Genomic DNA, 17,697 nt, shown 5'->3' on the forward strand with positions numbered 1-17,697 from the left:
TCTGAGAAGTAACGCATTACAAATACCTCGGTCTCTGGATTACTAATAGCTTATCAATGACGAAATACATCGACATTGTGGCAGCTAGTGCCCTCCGTAAACCGTTTTCTTCTTAGACGATCTTTAAAATCAGCTACGCCAACCATACGATTTCTCGCACACAACACCATAGTTCGCCCAAAGTTTGAATATGCCTTCATAATTTGGGACCCATTGACCGCATCGAATACCGACAAACTAGAACGCATCCAACGGAAAGCAACAATATTTATCTTTAACAAATATGGCTGTTGCTCAATTACGAATTTGCTTCAACAATGTGGTTTCCTGTCAATAAGTGAGAGAAATCGCATTTGTAGGTCAAAGTTCTTTCAGCTATAACAAGACATTACAATAATAACATACAAATGACACACCGTCACCAACAAAAATCAAAATACCGCCTTTAACTTCAAGAGCTAGTTCCTTTAAGTACTCTTACTTCCCTCGCACCATAGTTGACTGGAATAATCTTACTAGCGACGCCGCTCACAAAAAAATCAATAAGGTCATTTGAAGAGCACTTGAAATAATTCACCAATATTGTTTTGTTTTTCTGTATGTTCATTTGTGGGTATGTACCCACCCTGCTAAGGTCTGGTAAAAAGACCGCAGTATGCATAAATAAAATAAAAATAAATAAACGTACCAGCAAGCTGAACAATCCACTCGTTTACGTTGATGCTTTCACGCTTATGAAAGCCTGTTTTGCACTGGAGGCTTATCGGTGTTCTGCGCAGGTCCACATCATTGGCCACATCCCTCCTGGACAGGATGACTGCCTGCACGTCTGGAGCAGTAATTACAATAATATCATCGGACGGTGCGTAACGTGGACAGGGAGTGCGAAAACTGCTTCGTAGAGACCACGGTTCCGCTAAACAAAGCAAATTCTTTATTGAGAAATAATTAGATGCCCCACAGGAAGCGAAATCAGCGCCCCTAAGAAAATTAAATACATGTTGAGCGATGATCGCAAGGAGACACAATCTCCCCAGTACTATTCACAGCTTGCTTAGAGGAAGTATTCAGAGACTTGGAATGGGAGCAGTTAGGGATAAGGGTAGATGGAGAATACCTGAGTAATCTGAGATTTGCTGATGACATTGCCTTGCTAATGAACTGCAAATAATGATTGATGACCTAGACAGGAAAAGTAGAAAGGTAGGTTTGATAATCAATATCCAGAAGACTAAGGTAATGTTCAACAGCCTCGGGAAGGAAGAACAGTTTATATTAGGTAGCGAAGTACTGGAAGTAGTAGGCGAATATGTCTACTTAGGACAGGTAGTAACCGAAGATCCGGACCATGAAAAGGAAATAACAAGAAGAATAAGATTGGGATGGAGCGCATTTGGCCAGCACTCGCAGATTATGACTAGCTGCTTACCGGTATCGCTCAAGATGAAAGTATACAACAGCTGCATCTTACCTGTACTCACCTATGGGACTGAAACGTGGAGGCTAACCAAGAAGGTTCTACGTAAATTGAGGACAACCCAGAGGGCTATGGAACGAAAAATGGTAGGGGTAACATTAAGAGACAGGAAAACTGCAGAGTGGGTCAGAGAAATAGCTCAAGTGACCGACATTCTAGTGGAAATTAAGAAGAAATGGACATGGGCAGGCCATGCAGTACGAAGAGAGGATAACCGAGGGTCGCTCAGGGTAACAAACTGGATTCCAAGGAAAGGAAAGCGTAGCAGGGGGCGGCAGAAAGTTAGTTGGGCGGATGAGGTTAAGAAGTTCGCAGGGGTCAAGTGGAGGCAGCTAGCACAGATCCGGGTTAATTGGAGAAATATGGGAGTGGCCTTCGCCCTGCAGTGGGTATAGTCAGGCTGATGATGATGATGATGATGCTGAGCGATGATTTGGGCGGGCAGCGGTAGAGTAGCGGTAGAACATCCGCCTCGCATGCAAGAGGACTGATGCTCGAATGCCGGTGCCGCGCAATTCTCCACCGGATAAGAAAAAAAAACTCGCGTGTCGATGGAATTGCATAAAAGGGTTTGGGGTGCGACCTGATGCCGGTGAACACCTCCTGCAACGCACTCCATCACCATAACAGGAGTTGGCCATCCTGGTGCAGTAATTGGCCGTAACCTCCCATGATTATGCCTATAAAACCCTGGCCCTCAGTCACTAGCGGCTGCGGAACAACTGACCACGGCTCAGACCTGTGATGCAGCAGGGTGTGATAAGAATTCCTGGCTCCACTGGACAGGCCGCCATTAGAAACTGACCCTGGCAACGTTTAACGCTAGAACCCTAGCCAGCGAAGCTAGTTTAGCAGTGCTGTTAGAGGAACTAGAGGGTTTGAAATGGGATGTCATAGGGCTTAGTGAGGTTAGGAGGCCGAATGAGGCATATACTGTACTGAAGGATGGGCATGTACTGTGTTATCGAGGTTTACCGGAGCGGCGAGAACTGAGTACGTTTCCTTGTCAATAAGTATGTAGCGGGTAATATAGATGAATTCTACTGTATTAGTGAGAGGGTGTCAGGCATTGTAATTAGGACCAATAAGCAGTGTAAACTGAAGGTTGTACAGGCCTATGCACCTACATGAAGTTATGATGACCAGGCAGTTGAAAGCTTCTACAAAGCTGTAGAATCGGCAATGCGAAAGGTAAAGACGCAGTATAGTGTACTAATGGGTGACTTCAATGCCAAGGTAGGGGAAAAACAGGCAGGAGACCAGGCAGTAGGTGACTATGGCATTGGTTCTAGGAATAGCAGGGGGGAGTTACTAGTTGAGTTTGCAGAGCGCAATAACTTACGAATCATGAATACCTTCTTCAGCAAACAGAAGAACCGGAAATCGACATGGAAAAGTCCTAACGGAGAGTCTAAAAATGAAATCGACTTCATTATGTGGTCAACCCCCGCCATTATGCAAGATGTAGAGGCAATCGGAAAACTACGATGCAGTGACCACAGGATAGTGAGGTCCAGAATTAGTCTAAATCTGAAGAAGGAACGCTACAGATTAGTAAAAAAAGAAGTCCATCAACGAATTAGCGGTGAGGGGGAAGGCAGAAGAGTTCAAGATCTCGCTACAGAATAGATAATCAGCTCTAACCGAAGATGGCGACATTACCCTAGAAGCAATAAACAATAACTTCAGAGATATCATTACTGAGTGCGCTGTAGAAGCTGGCGGTAGGATAGTTAGAGAGGATACCGGTAAGCTGTCTAAGGAGACGAAATATTTGATTAAGAAACGCCAGACCATAAAGCTGTCAATCCAACAGATCGGATAGAATTGGCGGAGTCTGCAGAGATATCAAAGCTTAGCAATAAGCGCAAAGTGGCCGATATAAGCAAGTATAACATGGAGAAAATTGAGCAGGCTGTAAAGAACGGGGGAAGCCTTAAAGCGGTGAAGAAGAAATTGAGCATAGGCAAAAATCAGATGTATGCGCTAAGGGACATGCGGGCAACGTCATCACGAATATGGACAAGATAGTCAAAGTATCTGTATCAAAGCCGAGAAGTTTGATACAGATCTCTGCAGTAGCGAAAGTAATCAGGACCGTAATGAGATTCGCGGTAGGGAAAAACAATCAGACGTTCCACCAGTGACGAAGGACGAGGTTACGAAAGCAATAGAAACTATGGAAAGGATCAGATAACTATAGATTTGTTGAAAGACGGGGGGGGGGGGGGGGGGATATTGTACTACAAAAACTGGCCACCCTGTGCATACAGTGCCTGAAGTTATCGACGGTACCGGAACCATGGAAGAACGCAAACATTATCCTTATTCTTAAGAAAGGGACGCTAAGGACCTTAAAAATTACAGACCAGTCAGCTTACTGTGTCTGTTACGTATAAGGTATTTACTAAGGTAATCGCTAATAGAATCAGGACAACCTTAGACTGCAATCAAGCAAGACGCTTCGTCCCGTCACTTACATTTGTGTTTGTCTGTTTTTTGCGCCTTAAACTATTTTAAAAGGATCAAGCAGGTTTTCGGAAACGGTACTCTACTAACGATCATATCCATACCATCAACCAGGTAATAGAAAAATGCTCGGAATATAACCAGCCCTTATACATAGCATTCATTGATTACGAAAAAGCATTTGACTCAATTGAAACCTCGGCGGTGTTGGAGGCATTGCGAAATGAGGGGGTAGACGAGCCGTACGTGAAAGTGCTGGAAGATATATATAGTGGCTGCACAGCAACTATAGTTCTGCATAAAGAAAGTAACAAAATTCCCATAAAGCGAGGTGTTAGGCAAGAAGACACGATCTCCTCAGTACTATTCACAGATCGCTTAGAGGAAGTTTTCAGACTTGGAATGCGAGCAGTTAGGGATAAGGGTAGATATAGAATACCTCAGTAATCTGCGAGTTGCTTATGACATTGCCTTGCTAAGTAACTCAGGGGATGAATTGCAAATAATGATTGATGATCTAGACAGGAAAAGTAGAAAAGCAGGCTTGAAAATCAATATGCAGAAAACTAAGGTAATGTTCAACAGCCTCGGGAAGGAACAGCAGTTTACGTTAGGTAGCGAAGCAATGGAAGTGGTAGGCGAATATGTCTACTCAGGACAGGTAGTAACCGCAGATCCGGACCATGAAAAAGAAATAACAAGAAGAATAAGAGTGGGATGAAACGCATTTGGCAAGCACTCGCAGATTATGACAAGCAGCTTGCCGGCGTCGCTCAAGGGGAAAGTATATAACGGTTGCATCTTACCTGTAGAACCAGGGGGGTTCTGCTTAAGTTGACAACGCAGAGGGCTATGGAACGAAAAATGGTAGGGGTAACATTGAGAGATAGGAAGCGTGCAGAGTGGGTCAGAGAAATAACTCAAGTTACCAACATTCTAGTGGAAATTAAGAAGAAATGGGCATGGGCAGGACATGTAGTGCGAAGATAGGATAACAGATGGTCGCTTACGGTCACAAACTGGATTTTAAGGGAAGGAAAGCGTAGCAGTGGGAGGGGGGGGGGGGGGCAGATTGTTAGGTAGGCGGATGAGGTTAAGAAGTTCGCAGGGGTCAAGTGGATGCAGCTAGCACAGAACCGGTTTAACTTGGAGAAACATGGGAGAGGCCTTCGCCCTGCAGTGGGTATAGGCAGGCTGATGATGATGATTATGATGATAAACCTGGGCAACAAAATCGGCTGCACGCTTCGCTCGACCGCCTCCCTTGGTCTCTATACGGCATCCTCTCGGCGAGCTACTTGTCGATCGGATTCGTCCTGGCGTCTACGAACCTCTGAGACGCTGACAGTTCACGAGGCGTACTGGGGAATACTGCGCTACTTGATAGACAGAGACAAGTGAAAGACGACACACGAATGAAGCGCAAACTTACAACTGTTTGTTTTTATCGACAAAACACGTACATATATACATAAACATTCTCGTCAAATCACAAACACATCATTCATTCTAAAACAGCGCAAAAGAACAGGGACGAGAGAACGAAACGTACAACACGAGCGCGAGTCCCTGTTCTTTTGCGCTGTTTTAGAATGTATACATACCAACTCGCCCAGGCTTCTATTTTGGCAGACATCATTCATGCGTTTGATAACATACCTGACCACACGCATGAATGATGTGTTTGTGATTTGACGAGAATGCTTATGTATATATGTACGTGTTTCGTTGATAAAAACAAACAGTTGTAAGTTTGCGCTTCATTCGTGTGTCGTCTTTCACTTGTCTCTGTCTATCAAGTAGCTCAGTATTCCCCAGTATAATCAACCAACTGGCCCCCGTGTTTGCATTGTTGGCATTGTTCATGACGCGCTTCGCCCTGGTCGTCCATGACGACTGCTGCCTTGGAATTGTCTGCGATCCGTTGACACCGGCTAAGAGGCAGCGCAGGCTATCGACAGGGCGAGCGCCAGAGCTCAATCGTAGCTGTGGCTGTGTGACGTCATGGTTATCACTTGACTAGGCAGACTCGAGCGCGCGGTTACCTCGGCTGAAGAACAAACACGCGCACACAGCGCAGAAGGTAAGGAGGGAGTAGTAAAAGCTTTCGCTTTTTAAAGTAGCATTGTAAAACTCTCCGCCACATCTACATCCCGCAATCGATTGAATCATTACTTGACGTAATTTAAAATGGAAATAAATATAAACTTTCACCACCTTCCCCGGCTGGGAGATGGCAAAAGGGGAGAAAAGGAAGAAATTGCAGAGGTTTATTCCTATAAAGCCTAGTTGTCCGAGCGTATAGCTCTGCTAACCATGGATACACGGTCATACTTTTTATGCGAGTTTCTCTGTTTCGAGCTGATTACGCTTTTTCTTCGCTGCTACGGAGAGCTATATCGGCCCGATGATCAGCCGTATGCGATGACTCACTTGAAAGCAATCCATGGCAAGCCCGAGCGCCGGCTAAGTGCCTCCGTGCTCACACTAGGGACGACCGCTAATTGGGTACTACGGAAGGCACAGCACTTCCTGTTTCTTAAGGTCCAACGGGACCTTAGCTGTTGCTGCGCAAATGAGTAGCGCTTTAAAATCCTTTACTTCGGACGTTTAAGATGACTCCAGGTATCTTCAAGACAAATGACTTCGGGGATCATGAACAATGTTTCAGCATTAACAACTCCTAAGGTAAGCTAACCATTCAGAATTTTGGGAGTCCTTAGGCAAATTTTGTCATTTTACAAAAATCACATTACACTTCCATCTTGGGAGAAGGATGACGCCTGAAAAAAGGGCCTTAAAATTACGGAGTACCTGCTCCTGTCAATACCAGCGGTAAGCGATTGCGCATCAGACGCTAGTGGGCTATGAAGTGATTTGCGTCTCGAATATGGACTGGAAACCGCGGGACTCAGCAATTTAATCGTTAATACTGTTTAGGCGGCCTAGGACAACACGTTTTGTTACGCGATTTTATTTCACAAGTTTTCCATAGATTTGAACACTGCTGCCTTTACAGGTATTGGCTGCAGTCTTAGGAATGCAGACGCAATAGCTCTGCCAACTCGCATCGAAAACATGCAGTGCGTAAAATGTGCAACTGGGTAGCTGACCGACGGCGCGACACGTTTCTTCTCTGACAACGAACGTGAGGCCTTGACGGAAAATTTCAGTTGAATGCCCTGCCTGCTTCGGAGAAGGCTTTCTCGCCCTACCTTAGAGTTGTCAGTATTTTGTGCTCGCGAAATTACTTCATTGCACGAAATATAACACGCCGATCCCCCCCTCCCGAAAAAAGACTTCTGTTGATGTTTCAGCTATCAGCAGCAGGGTTATTCGCCGTGACATCCTCACCAGATGTGCGCCGTGCGACTGTAGTCTCAGCATGATATGTGTACCTTCCTTACGATAATTATTCAAGGCTGATTGAAACCACGATCCATATCTGATGTCGGCTTCATCGGGAAAGAGTCCCCATTATGGAGTTGAATCGGGAACAGAAGTTTGATTTTCAGAGTTCGCCTATTCTTGTTTACGCCACATTCTTAACTTGAATGGTGTGCACTACGAGTATCTTCTACTACACGCAGCTTTGAGTCGACAGTGCGGGCCCAGTTCTTCGGACACACACACAGGGACGAGCTGGAGCTGTTTTACGAGCCCGTGGGCAGAGAGCGCTTACAGGGCCAGCGCCCGTACGCAATCGCCTACGTGACGCCAAGCACCACTACCTTCAACTCGGGACACCCAGCCTTCCGTATCTACATCGTCGACGGCAACTACACCAACAGCACCTGGGTGAGACACGAGAGAATTTTGGGATGTTAGCCGCTGTTGCTGCTTTCAATGGGGACAGGAAAGACCTGAAGAGCGGAAGCGTTGAAATAATCGCCGCTTTATTGACGGCGTCTCACTAGTACAAGTGCGCGTTGTCTTGGTCCTCAAACTCGATTCGTAGTTAAAATAGACGGCAAAATCAAAGCCGCATATGCAAAGGGATTTAGTGTCTGTTGTGCAGATAGTTGTAAACAATTGTTACTTCTTCTCAATTGTCGTCTCTAGGCCATCTATCTATGTATGATGAGTATGATGGCTATTACGGTTACAACTGATTTGATCCAATCTTTAAAAGGAAATGTTTATCACGCGGTTGACACGAAGTACTGTCATTAGCCATGATTCGCTTCACCAATCATCAGATAGAAGCTTTCCAGGATTCTGTAATACGTCTCATTAACACCAGCGTGCAGTTTTAGTTCACACGCACAGTCGGTAGATATTTTGAACTTGGTAGTGTATTACTCCTTTACATTAAACAAACGTACGTACCTCCACCATTCTCGTCTTAATTGCTCAGATCATAGCAGTCATGCCAACTTATATGCAGCGCTGGTCCAGTGTTAGGGTGTTCAGCAGGATACAGTGTTGAGCGAGTTGGTTCATGATGAAGTGAAGGTATGTGCGCAAAAACGACGATCACAAGAGAAGACGAGACAGGACGGGACAACCTGTCTCGTCTTCTCTCGTGATCGTCTTTTTTTGCACACACCTTCCCTTAGTAAGGGCGCTCTATTACTGTGCCCAAGGATGCAGGGTCGAATCCAAGCATTGGAGGTCGCTTTTCGATGGAGGCGAAAAGCAAGGCGCCCGTGTACTATGTCAGTACACGTTGCAGGCCCAGGTGGTCAAAAATTCCGGAGCCCTCCACTACTGCGTCTCTCTAAGCATGAGCCACTTCAGGACACTGAACCCGAGAAACCACCCGAGAACCGAGAACCAAAGAGAAGTTTCGTTCTCCAGTGCTCCTGGAGCCGGAGATCAAAACGCTATAAACTGACGCAAATGTTCGAAGCACTCGAATAAGAGACATGCATCAAAATTAAACTCGTGCCAAGCGCCACCTAGAATAACGTCCATCCATGCCGACTGCGCCGTGCGTAGAACGTCAACAATGTTTTTCGATCTAGTCGAAAAGCAAGGCGCTGTCAATCCACGTTAAAGAAGCCCAGTTGGTCGAAATATCAGGAGCCTTCCACTACAGCTTCTCTCAATGCCTGAGCCATTTCTGCACGTTAAACCCCATAAACCACATCCTCCAAAGAGGGGGTATCGTTCTCCAGTGCTCATGGAACCGGAATTTGAAGCACAGGGCTATAAACTGGCCCAGCTTAAAAAAATTTTCAAAGCACTCGAACATGAGACATCGTAGAAAAACGTCCCTCCATCCTGACTGCGCCGTGCATAGAAAGATAACGAATGGTTTTTCGATGTAGTCGAAAAGCAAGCCGCTGTTCGATGTCAATACACGTCAAAGCAGCCCAGGTGGTCGAATATATCCGGAGCCTTCCACTACAGCTTCTTTCAATGCCTGGGCCACTTCGGCACGTTAAACCCCATAAACCACGTCCTCCAAAGAGAGGGTATCGTTAGTGCTCATGGAACCAGAATTTGAAGCACAGGGCTATAAACTGACCCAGCCTAGAAAAATATTCAAGGCACTCGAACATGAGACATCGTAGAAAAACGTCCCTGCATGCTGGCTGCGCCGTGCGTGGAAAGATAACCAATTGTTTTTCAATTTAGTCGAAAAGCAAGGCGCTGTTCGATGTCAATACACGTTAAAGAAGCCCAGGTGATCGAAATATCCGGAGCCTTCAACTACAGCTTCTCTCAATGCCTGAGCCACTTCGGCAGGTTAAACCCCATAAACCACGTCCTCCAAAGAGAGGGTATCGTTCTCCTGTGCTCATGGAACCGGAATTTGAAGCACAGGGCTATAAACTGGCCCAGCCTAAAAAAAGGTTCAAAGCACTCGAACATGAGACATCGTAGAACAACGTCCCTCCATGCTGACTGCGCCGTGCATAGAAAGATAACCAATTGTTTTTCGAAGTAGTCGAAAAGCACAGCGCTGTTCGATGTCAATACACGTTAAAGAAGCCCAGGTGATCGAAATATCCGGAGCCTTCAACTACAGCTTCTCTCAATGCCTGAGCCACTTCGGCAGGTTAAACCCCCTAAACCACGTCCTCCAAAGAGGGGGTATCGTTCTCCTGTGCTCATGGAACCGGAATTTGAAGCACAGGGCTATAAACTGGCCCAGCCTAAAAAAAGGTTCAAAGCACTCGAACATGAGACATCGTAGAACAACGTCCCTCCATGCTGACTGCGCCGTGCATAGAAAGATAACCAATTGTTTTTCGAAGTAGTCGAAAAGCACAGCGCTGTTCAATGTCAATACACGTTAAAGAAGCCGAGGTGGTCGAAATATCCGGAGCCTTCCAATACAACTTCTCTCAATGCCTGAGCCACTTCGGCACGTTAAACTCCATAGTCCACGTCCTACAAAAAGGGGGTATTGTTCACCAGTGCTCAAGGAACCGGAATTTGAAGCACAGGGCTATAAACTGGCCCAGCTTAAAAAAAATGTTCAAAGCACTAGAACATGAGACACCGTAGAAAAACATCCCTCCATGCTGACTGCGCCGTGCATAGAAAGATAACCAATTGTTTTTCGAAGTAGTCGAAAAGCAAGGCGCTGTTCGATGTCAATACATGTCAAAGAAGCCCAGGTGGTTGAATATATCCGGAGCCTTCCACTACAGCTTCTCTCAATGCCTGAGCCACTTCGGCACGTTAAACCCCATAAACAACGTCCTCCAAAAGAGGGGGTATCGTTCTCCAGTGCTCGTGGAACCGAAATTTGAAACACAGGGCTATAAACTGCCCAACTAAAAACAAATCTTCAAAGCACTCGAACATCAGACATCGTAGAAAAACGTCCCTCCATGCTGACTGCGCCGTGCGTACAACGATAACCAATTGTTTTTCGATGTAGGCGAAAAGCAAGGCGCTGTTCGATGTCAATACACGTTAAAGCCCAGGTCGGCGAAATATCCGGAGCCTTCCACTACAGCCACTCTCAATGTCTGAGCCACTTCGGAACGTTAAACCCCCTAAACCACGTCCTCCAAAGAGGGGGTATCGTTCTCCAGTGCTCATGGAACCGGAATTTGAAGCACAGGGCTATAAACCGGCCCAGCCTAAAAAAAATGTTCAAACCACTCGAACAGGAGACATCGTAGAAAAACGTCCCTCCATGCTGACTGCGCCATGCATAGAAAGATAACGAATTGTTTTTCGATGTAGTCGAAAAGCAAGGCGCTGTTCGATGTCAATACACGTCAAAGAAGCCCAGGTGGTCGAATATATCCGGAGCCTTCCACTACAGCTTCTCTCAATGCCTGAGCCACTTCGGCACGTTAAACCACATAAACCACATCCTCCAAAGAGAGGGTATCGTTCTCCAGTGCTCATGGAACCGGAGTTTGAAGCACAGGGCTATAAACTGGCCCAGCCTAAAAAAGAAAAACGTCCCTCGATGCTGGCTGCGCCGTGCGTAGAAAGATAAGCATTTGTTTTTCAATGTAGTTGAAAAGCAAGGCGCTGTTCGATGTCAATACACGTTAAAGAAGCCCAGGTGATCGAAATATCCGGAGCCTTTTACTACAGCTTCTCTCAATGCCTGAGCCACTTCGGCACGTTATACCCCATAAACAACGTCCTCCAAAGAGGGGGTATCGTTCTCCAGTGCTCGTGGAACCAAAATTTGAAACACAGGGCTATAAACTGGCCCAGCTAAAAACAAATGTTCAAAGCACTCGAAGATCAGACATCGTAGAAAAACGTCCCTCCATGCTGACTGCGCCGTGCGTAGAACGATAACCAATTGTTTTTCGATGTAGGCGAAAAGCAAGGCGCTGTTCGAGGTCAAGACACGTTAAAGAAGCCCAGGTGGGCGAAATATCCGGAGCCTTCCACTACAGCCACTCTCAATGTCTGAGCCTCTTCGGCACGTTAAACCCCATAAACCACGTCCTCCAAAGAGGGGCTATCGTTCTCCAGTGCTCATGGAACCGGAATTTGAGGCACAGGGCTAAAAACTGGCCCAGCCTAAAAAAAAAGTTCAAAGCATTCTAACATGAGACATTATAGAAAGACGTCTCTCCATGTTGACTGCGCCGTGCATAGAAAGATAACCAACTGTTTTTCGGTGCAGTGGAAAAGCAAGGCGCTGTCAATCCACGTTAAAGAAGCCCAGGTGGTCGAATATATCCGGAGCCTTCCACTACAGCTTCTCTCAATGCCTGAGCCACTTCGGCACGTTAAACCACATAAACCACATCCTCCAAAGAGAGGGTATCGTTCTCCAGTGCTCATGGAACCGGAGTTTGAAGCACAGGGCTATAAACTGGCCCAGCCTAAAAAAGAAAAACGTCCCTCGATGCTGGCTGCGCCGTGCGTAGAAAGATAAGCATTTGTTTTTCAATGTAGTTGAAAAGCAAGGCGCTGTTCGATGTCAATACACGTTAAAGAAGCCCAGGTGATCGAAATATCCGGAGCCTTTTACTACAGCTTCTCTCAATGCCTGAGCCACTTCGGCACGTTATACCCCATAAACAACGTCCTCCAAAGAGGGGGTATCGTTCTCCAGTGCTCGTTGAACCAAAATTTGAAACACAGGGCTATAAACTGGCCCAGCTAAAAACAAATGTTCAAAGCACTCGAACATCAGACATCGTAGAAAAACGTCCCTCCATGCTGACTGCGCCGTGCGTAGAACGATAACCAATTGTTTTTCGATGTAGGCGAAAAGCAAGGCGCTGTTCGAGGTCAAGACACGTTAAAGAAGCCCAGGTGATCGAAATATCCGGAGCCTTTTACTACAGCTTCTCTCAATGCCTGAGCCACTTCGGCACGTTAAACCCCATAAACCACGTCCTCCAAAGAGGGGGTATCGTTCACCAGTGCTCATGGAACCGGAATTTGAAGCACAGGGTTATAAACTGGCCCAGCCTAAAAAAATATTCAAGGCACTCGAACATGAGACGTCGTAGAAAAACGTCCCTCCATGCTGACTGCGCCGTGCATAGAAAGATGACCGATTGTTTTTCAATGTAGTCGAAAAGCAAGGCGCTGTTCGATGTCAATACACGTTAAAGAAGCCCAGGTGGTCGAAATATCCGGAGCCTTCCATCGCAGCTTCTCTCAATGCCTGAGACACTTCGGCACGTTAAACCCCATAAACCGCGTCCTCCAAAGAGGGGGTATCGTTCTCCAGTGCTCATGGAACAGGAATATGAAGCACAGAGTTATAAACTGGCCCAGCCAAAAAAATGTTTAAAGCCCTCGAACATGAGAAATCGTAGAAAAACGTCCGTCCATGCTGACTGCGCCGTGCATAGAAAGATAAACAATTGTTTTTCAATGTAGTCGAAAAGCAAGGCGCTGTTCGATGTCAATGCACGTTAAAGAAGCCCAGGTGGTCGAAATATCCGGAGCCTTCCACTACAGCTTCTCTCAATGCCTGAGCCACTTCGGCACGTTAAACCCCATAAACCACGTCCTCCAAAGAGGGGGTATCGTTCACCAGTGCTCACGGAACCGGAATTTGTAGCACAGGGCTATAAACTGGCCCAGCCTAAAAAAAATATTCAAGGCACTCGAACATGAGACATCATAGAAAAACGTCCCTCCATGCTGGCTGCGCCGTGCGTAGAAAGTAACCAATTGTTTTTCAATGTAGTCGAAAAGCAAGGCGCTGTTCGATGTCAATACACGTTAAAGAAGCCCAGGTGGTCGAAATATCCGGAGCCTTCCACTACAGCTTCTCTCAATGCCTGAGCCACTTCGGTACTTAAACCCCATAAACCACGTCCTCCAAAGGGGGGTATCGTTCTCCAGTGCTCATGGAACAGGATTTTGAAGCACAGCGCTATAAACTGGCCCAGCCTAAAAAAAATGTTCAAAGCACTCGAACATGAAACATCGTAGAACAACGTCCCTCCATGCTGACTGCGCCGTGCATAGAAAGATAACCAATTGTTTTTCGAAGTAGTCGAAAAGCACAGCGCTGTTCAATGTCAATACACGTTAAAGAAGCCGAGGTGGTCGAAATATCCGGAGCCTTCAACTACAGCTTCTCTCAATGCCTGAGCCACTTCGGCACGTTAAACCCCCTAAACCACGTCCTCCAAAGAGGGGGTATTGTTCACCAGTGCTCAAGGAACCGGAATTTGAAGCACAGGGCTATAAACTGGCCCAGCTTAAAAAAAATGTTCAAAGCACTCGAACATGAGACATCGTAGAACAACGTCCCTCCATGCTGACTGCGCCGTGCATAATAAGATAACCAATTGTTTTTCGAAGTAGTCGAAAAGCACAGCGCTGTTCAATGTCAATACACGTTAAAGAAGCCGAGGTGGTCGAAATATCCGGAGCCTTCAACTACAGCTTCTCTCAATGCCTGAGCCACTTCGGCACGTTAAACCCCATAAACAACGTCCTTTAAAAGAGGGGGTATCGTTCTCCAGTGCTAAATTAAATTGGTTCACAGGAAGGGAAAGGCGCAGTAACTGTCACACTTGCTCTGTGGACACCCGAACCGCGCCGTAAGGGAAGGGAGGAAGGTGGGAATGAAAGTGTAAAGAGAGAAAGAGGAGCCGTAGTGGAGGGCTACGGAGTAATTTCGACCACCTGGGGATCTTTAACGTGCGCTGACATCGCACAGCACACGACGCCTCCTCGTTTCGCCTCCATCGAAACGCAGCCGCCGAGGTCGGGTTCGAACCCGGGAACTCCGGCACAGTAGTCGGGCGTCTTACCACTGCACCACCCCGGCGGGGCTCTCCAGTGCTCGTGGAACCGAAATTTGAAACACAGGGCTATAAACTGCCCAACTAAAAACAAATCTTCAAAGCACTCGAACATCAGACATCGTAGAAAAACGTCCCTCCATGCTGACTGCGCCGTGCGTACAACGATAACCAATTGTTTTTCGATGTAGGCGAAAAGCAAGGCGCTGTTCGATGTCAATACACGTTAAAACCCAGGTCGGCGAAATATCCGGAGCCTTCCACTACAGCCACTCTCAATGTCTGAGCCACTTCGGAACGTTAAACCCCCTAAACCACGTCCTCCAAAGAGGGGGTATCGTTCTCCAGTGCTCATGGAACCGGAATTTGAAGCACAGGGCTATAAACCGGCCCAGCCTAAAAAAAATGTTCAAACCACTCGAACAGGAGACATCGTAGAAAAACGTCCCTCCATGCTGACTGCGCCATGCATAGAAAGATAACGAATTGTTTTTCGATGTAGTCGAAAAGCAAGGCGCTGTTCGATGTCAATACACGTCAAAGAAGCCCAGGTGGTCGAATATATCCGGAGCCTTCCACTACAGCTTCTCTCAATGCCTGAGCCTTTCGGCACGTTAAACCACATAAACCACATCCTCCAAAGAGAGGGTATCGTTCTCCAGTGCTCATGGAACCGGAGTTTGAAGCACAGGGCTATAAACTGGCCCAGCCTAAAAAAGAAAAACGTCCCTCGATGCTGGCTGGGCCGTGCGTAGAAAGATAAGCATTTGTTTTTCAATGCAGTTGAAAAGCAAGGCGCTGTTCGATGTCAATACACGTTAAAGAAGCCCAGGTGGGCGAAATATCCGGAGCCTTCCACTACAGCCACTCTCAATGTCTGAGCCTCTTCGGCACGTTAAACCCCATAAACCACGTCCTCCAAAGAGGGGCTATCGTTCTCCAGTGCTCATGGAACCGGAATTTGAGGCACAGGGCTAAAAACTGGCCCAGCGTAAAAAAAAAGTTCAAAGCATTCTAACATGAGACGTTATAGAAAGACGTCTCTCCATGTTGACTGCGCCGTGCATAGAAAGATAACCAACTGTTTTTCGGTGCAGTGGAAAAGAAAGGCGCTGTCAATCCACGTTAAAGAAGCCCAGTTGGTCGAAATATCAAGAGCCTTTTACTACAGCTTCTCTCAATGCCTGAGCCACTTCGGCACGTTAAACCCCATAAACCACGTCCTCGAAAGAGGGGGTATCGTTCTCCAGTGCTCATGGAACCGGAATTTGAAGCACCGGGCTATAAACTGGGCCAGCCTAAAAAAAATTTTCAAAGCGCTCTAACATGAGACATCGTAGAAAGACGTCTCTCCATGCTGACTGCGCCGTGCATAGAAAGATAACCAATTGCTTTTCGATGTAGTCGAAAGGCAAGGCGCTGTCAATCCACGTTAAAGAAGCCCAGCTGGTCGAAATATCCGGAGCCTTCCACTACAGCTTCTCTCAATGCCTGAGCCACTTCGGCACGTTAAACCCCATAAACCACGTCCTCCAAAGAGGGGGTATCGTTCTCCAGTGCTCATGGAACCGGAATTTGAGGCACAGGGCTAAAAACTGGCCCAGCGTAAAAAAAAAGTTCAAAGCATTCTAACATGAGACGTTATAGAAAGACGTCTCTCCATGTTGACTGCGCCGTGCATAGAAAGATAACCAACTGTTTTTCGGTGCAGTGGAAAAGAAAGGCGCTGTCAATCCACGTTAAAGAAGCCCAGTTGGTCGAAATATCAAGAGCCTTTTACTACAGCTTCTCTCAATGCCTGAGCCACTTCGGCACGTTAAACCCCATAAACCACGTCCTCCAAAGAGGGGGTATCGTTCACCAGTGCTCATGGAACCGGAATTTGAAGCACAGGGTTATAAACTGGCCCAGCCTAAAAAAATATTCAAGGCACTCGAACATGAGACGTCGTAGAAAAACGTCCCTCCATGCTGACTGCGCCGTGCATAGAAAGATGACCGATTGTTTTTCGCTGTAGTCGAAAAGCAAGGCGCTGTTTGATGTCAATACACGTTAAAAAAGCCCAGGTGGTCGAAATATCCGGAGCCTTCCATTGCAGCTTCTCTCAATGCCTGAGACACTTCGGCACGTTAAACCCCATAAACCGCGTCCTCCAAAGAGGGGGTATCGTTCTCCAGTGCTCATGGAACAGGAATTTGAAGCACAGAGTTATAAACTGGCCCAGCCAAAAAAATGTTTAAAGCCCTCGAACATGAGACATCGTAGAAAAACGTCCGTCCATGCTGACTGCGCCGTGCATAGAAAGATAAACAATTGTTTTTCAATGTAGTCGAAAAGCAAGGCGCTGTTCGAGGTCAATACACGTTAAAGAAGCCCAGGTGGGCGAAATATCCGGAGCCTTCCACTACAGCCACTCTCAATGTCTGAGCTACTTCGGCACGTTAAACCCCATCAACCACGTCCTCCAAAGAGGGGGTATCGTTCTCCAGTGCTTATGGAACAGGAATTTGAGGCACAGGGCTAAAAACTGGCCCAGCCTAAAAAAAAAGTTCAAAGCACTCTAACATGAGACATCGTAGAAAGACGTCTCTCCATGTTGACTGCGCCGTGCATAGAAAGATAACCAATTGTTTTTCGATGTAGTCGAAAAGCAAGGCGCTGTCAATCCACGTTAAAGAAGCCCAGTTGGTCGAAATATCAAGAGCCTTCCACTGCAGCTACTCTCAATGCCTGAGCCATTTCGGCACGTTAAACCCCATAAACCACGTCCTCGAAAGTGGGGGTATCGTTCTCCAGTGCTCATGGAACCAGAATTTGAAGCACAGGGCTATAAACTGGCCCAGCCTTAAAAAAAATTTTCAAAGCACTCAAACATGAGACATCGTAGAAAAACGTCCCTCCATGCTGACTGCGCCGTGCATAGAAAGACGACCGATTGTTTTTCGATGTAGTCGAAAAGCAAGGCGCTGTTCGATGTCAATACACGTTAAAAAAGCCCAGGTGGTCGAAATATCCGGAGCCTTCCACTGCAGCTTCTCTCAATGCCTGAGGCACTTCGGCACGTTAAAACCCATAAACCACGTCCTCCAAAGAGGG

General features: G+C 46.7%; 1 protein-coding gene across 1 annotated transcript in view; it reads left to right on the forward strand.

Annotated features, from left to right (window-relative positions):
• The window catches only part of LOC146210100 (sphingomyelin phosphodiesterase-like), a 375,910-nt gene that overhangs the window by 243,113 nt on the left and 115,100 nt on the right, over window positions 1-17,697 (forward strand). The window contains exons 10-11 of the mRNA XM_084607702.1: window positions 780-862; window positions 7,537-7,744. Coding sequence (XP_084463828.1) covers window positions 780-862; window positions 7,537-7,744 — 291 coding nt within the window. The remainder of the gene's footprint in view (window positions 1-779; window positions 863-7,536; window positions 7,745-17,697) is intronic.

The sequence above is a fragment of the Amblyomma maculatum genome, chromosome 1, assembly GCF_055883805.1.
Source record: "Amblyomma maculatum isolate TAMU_Amacu chromosome 1, ASM5588380v1, whole genome shotgun sequence".
NCBI lineage: Eukaryota > Metazoa > Arthropoda > Arachnida > Ixodida > Ixodidae > Amblyomma > Amblyomma maculatum.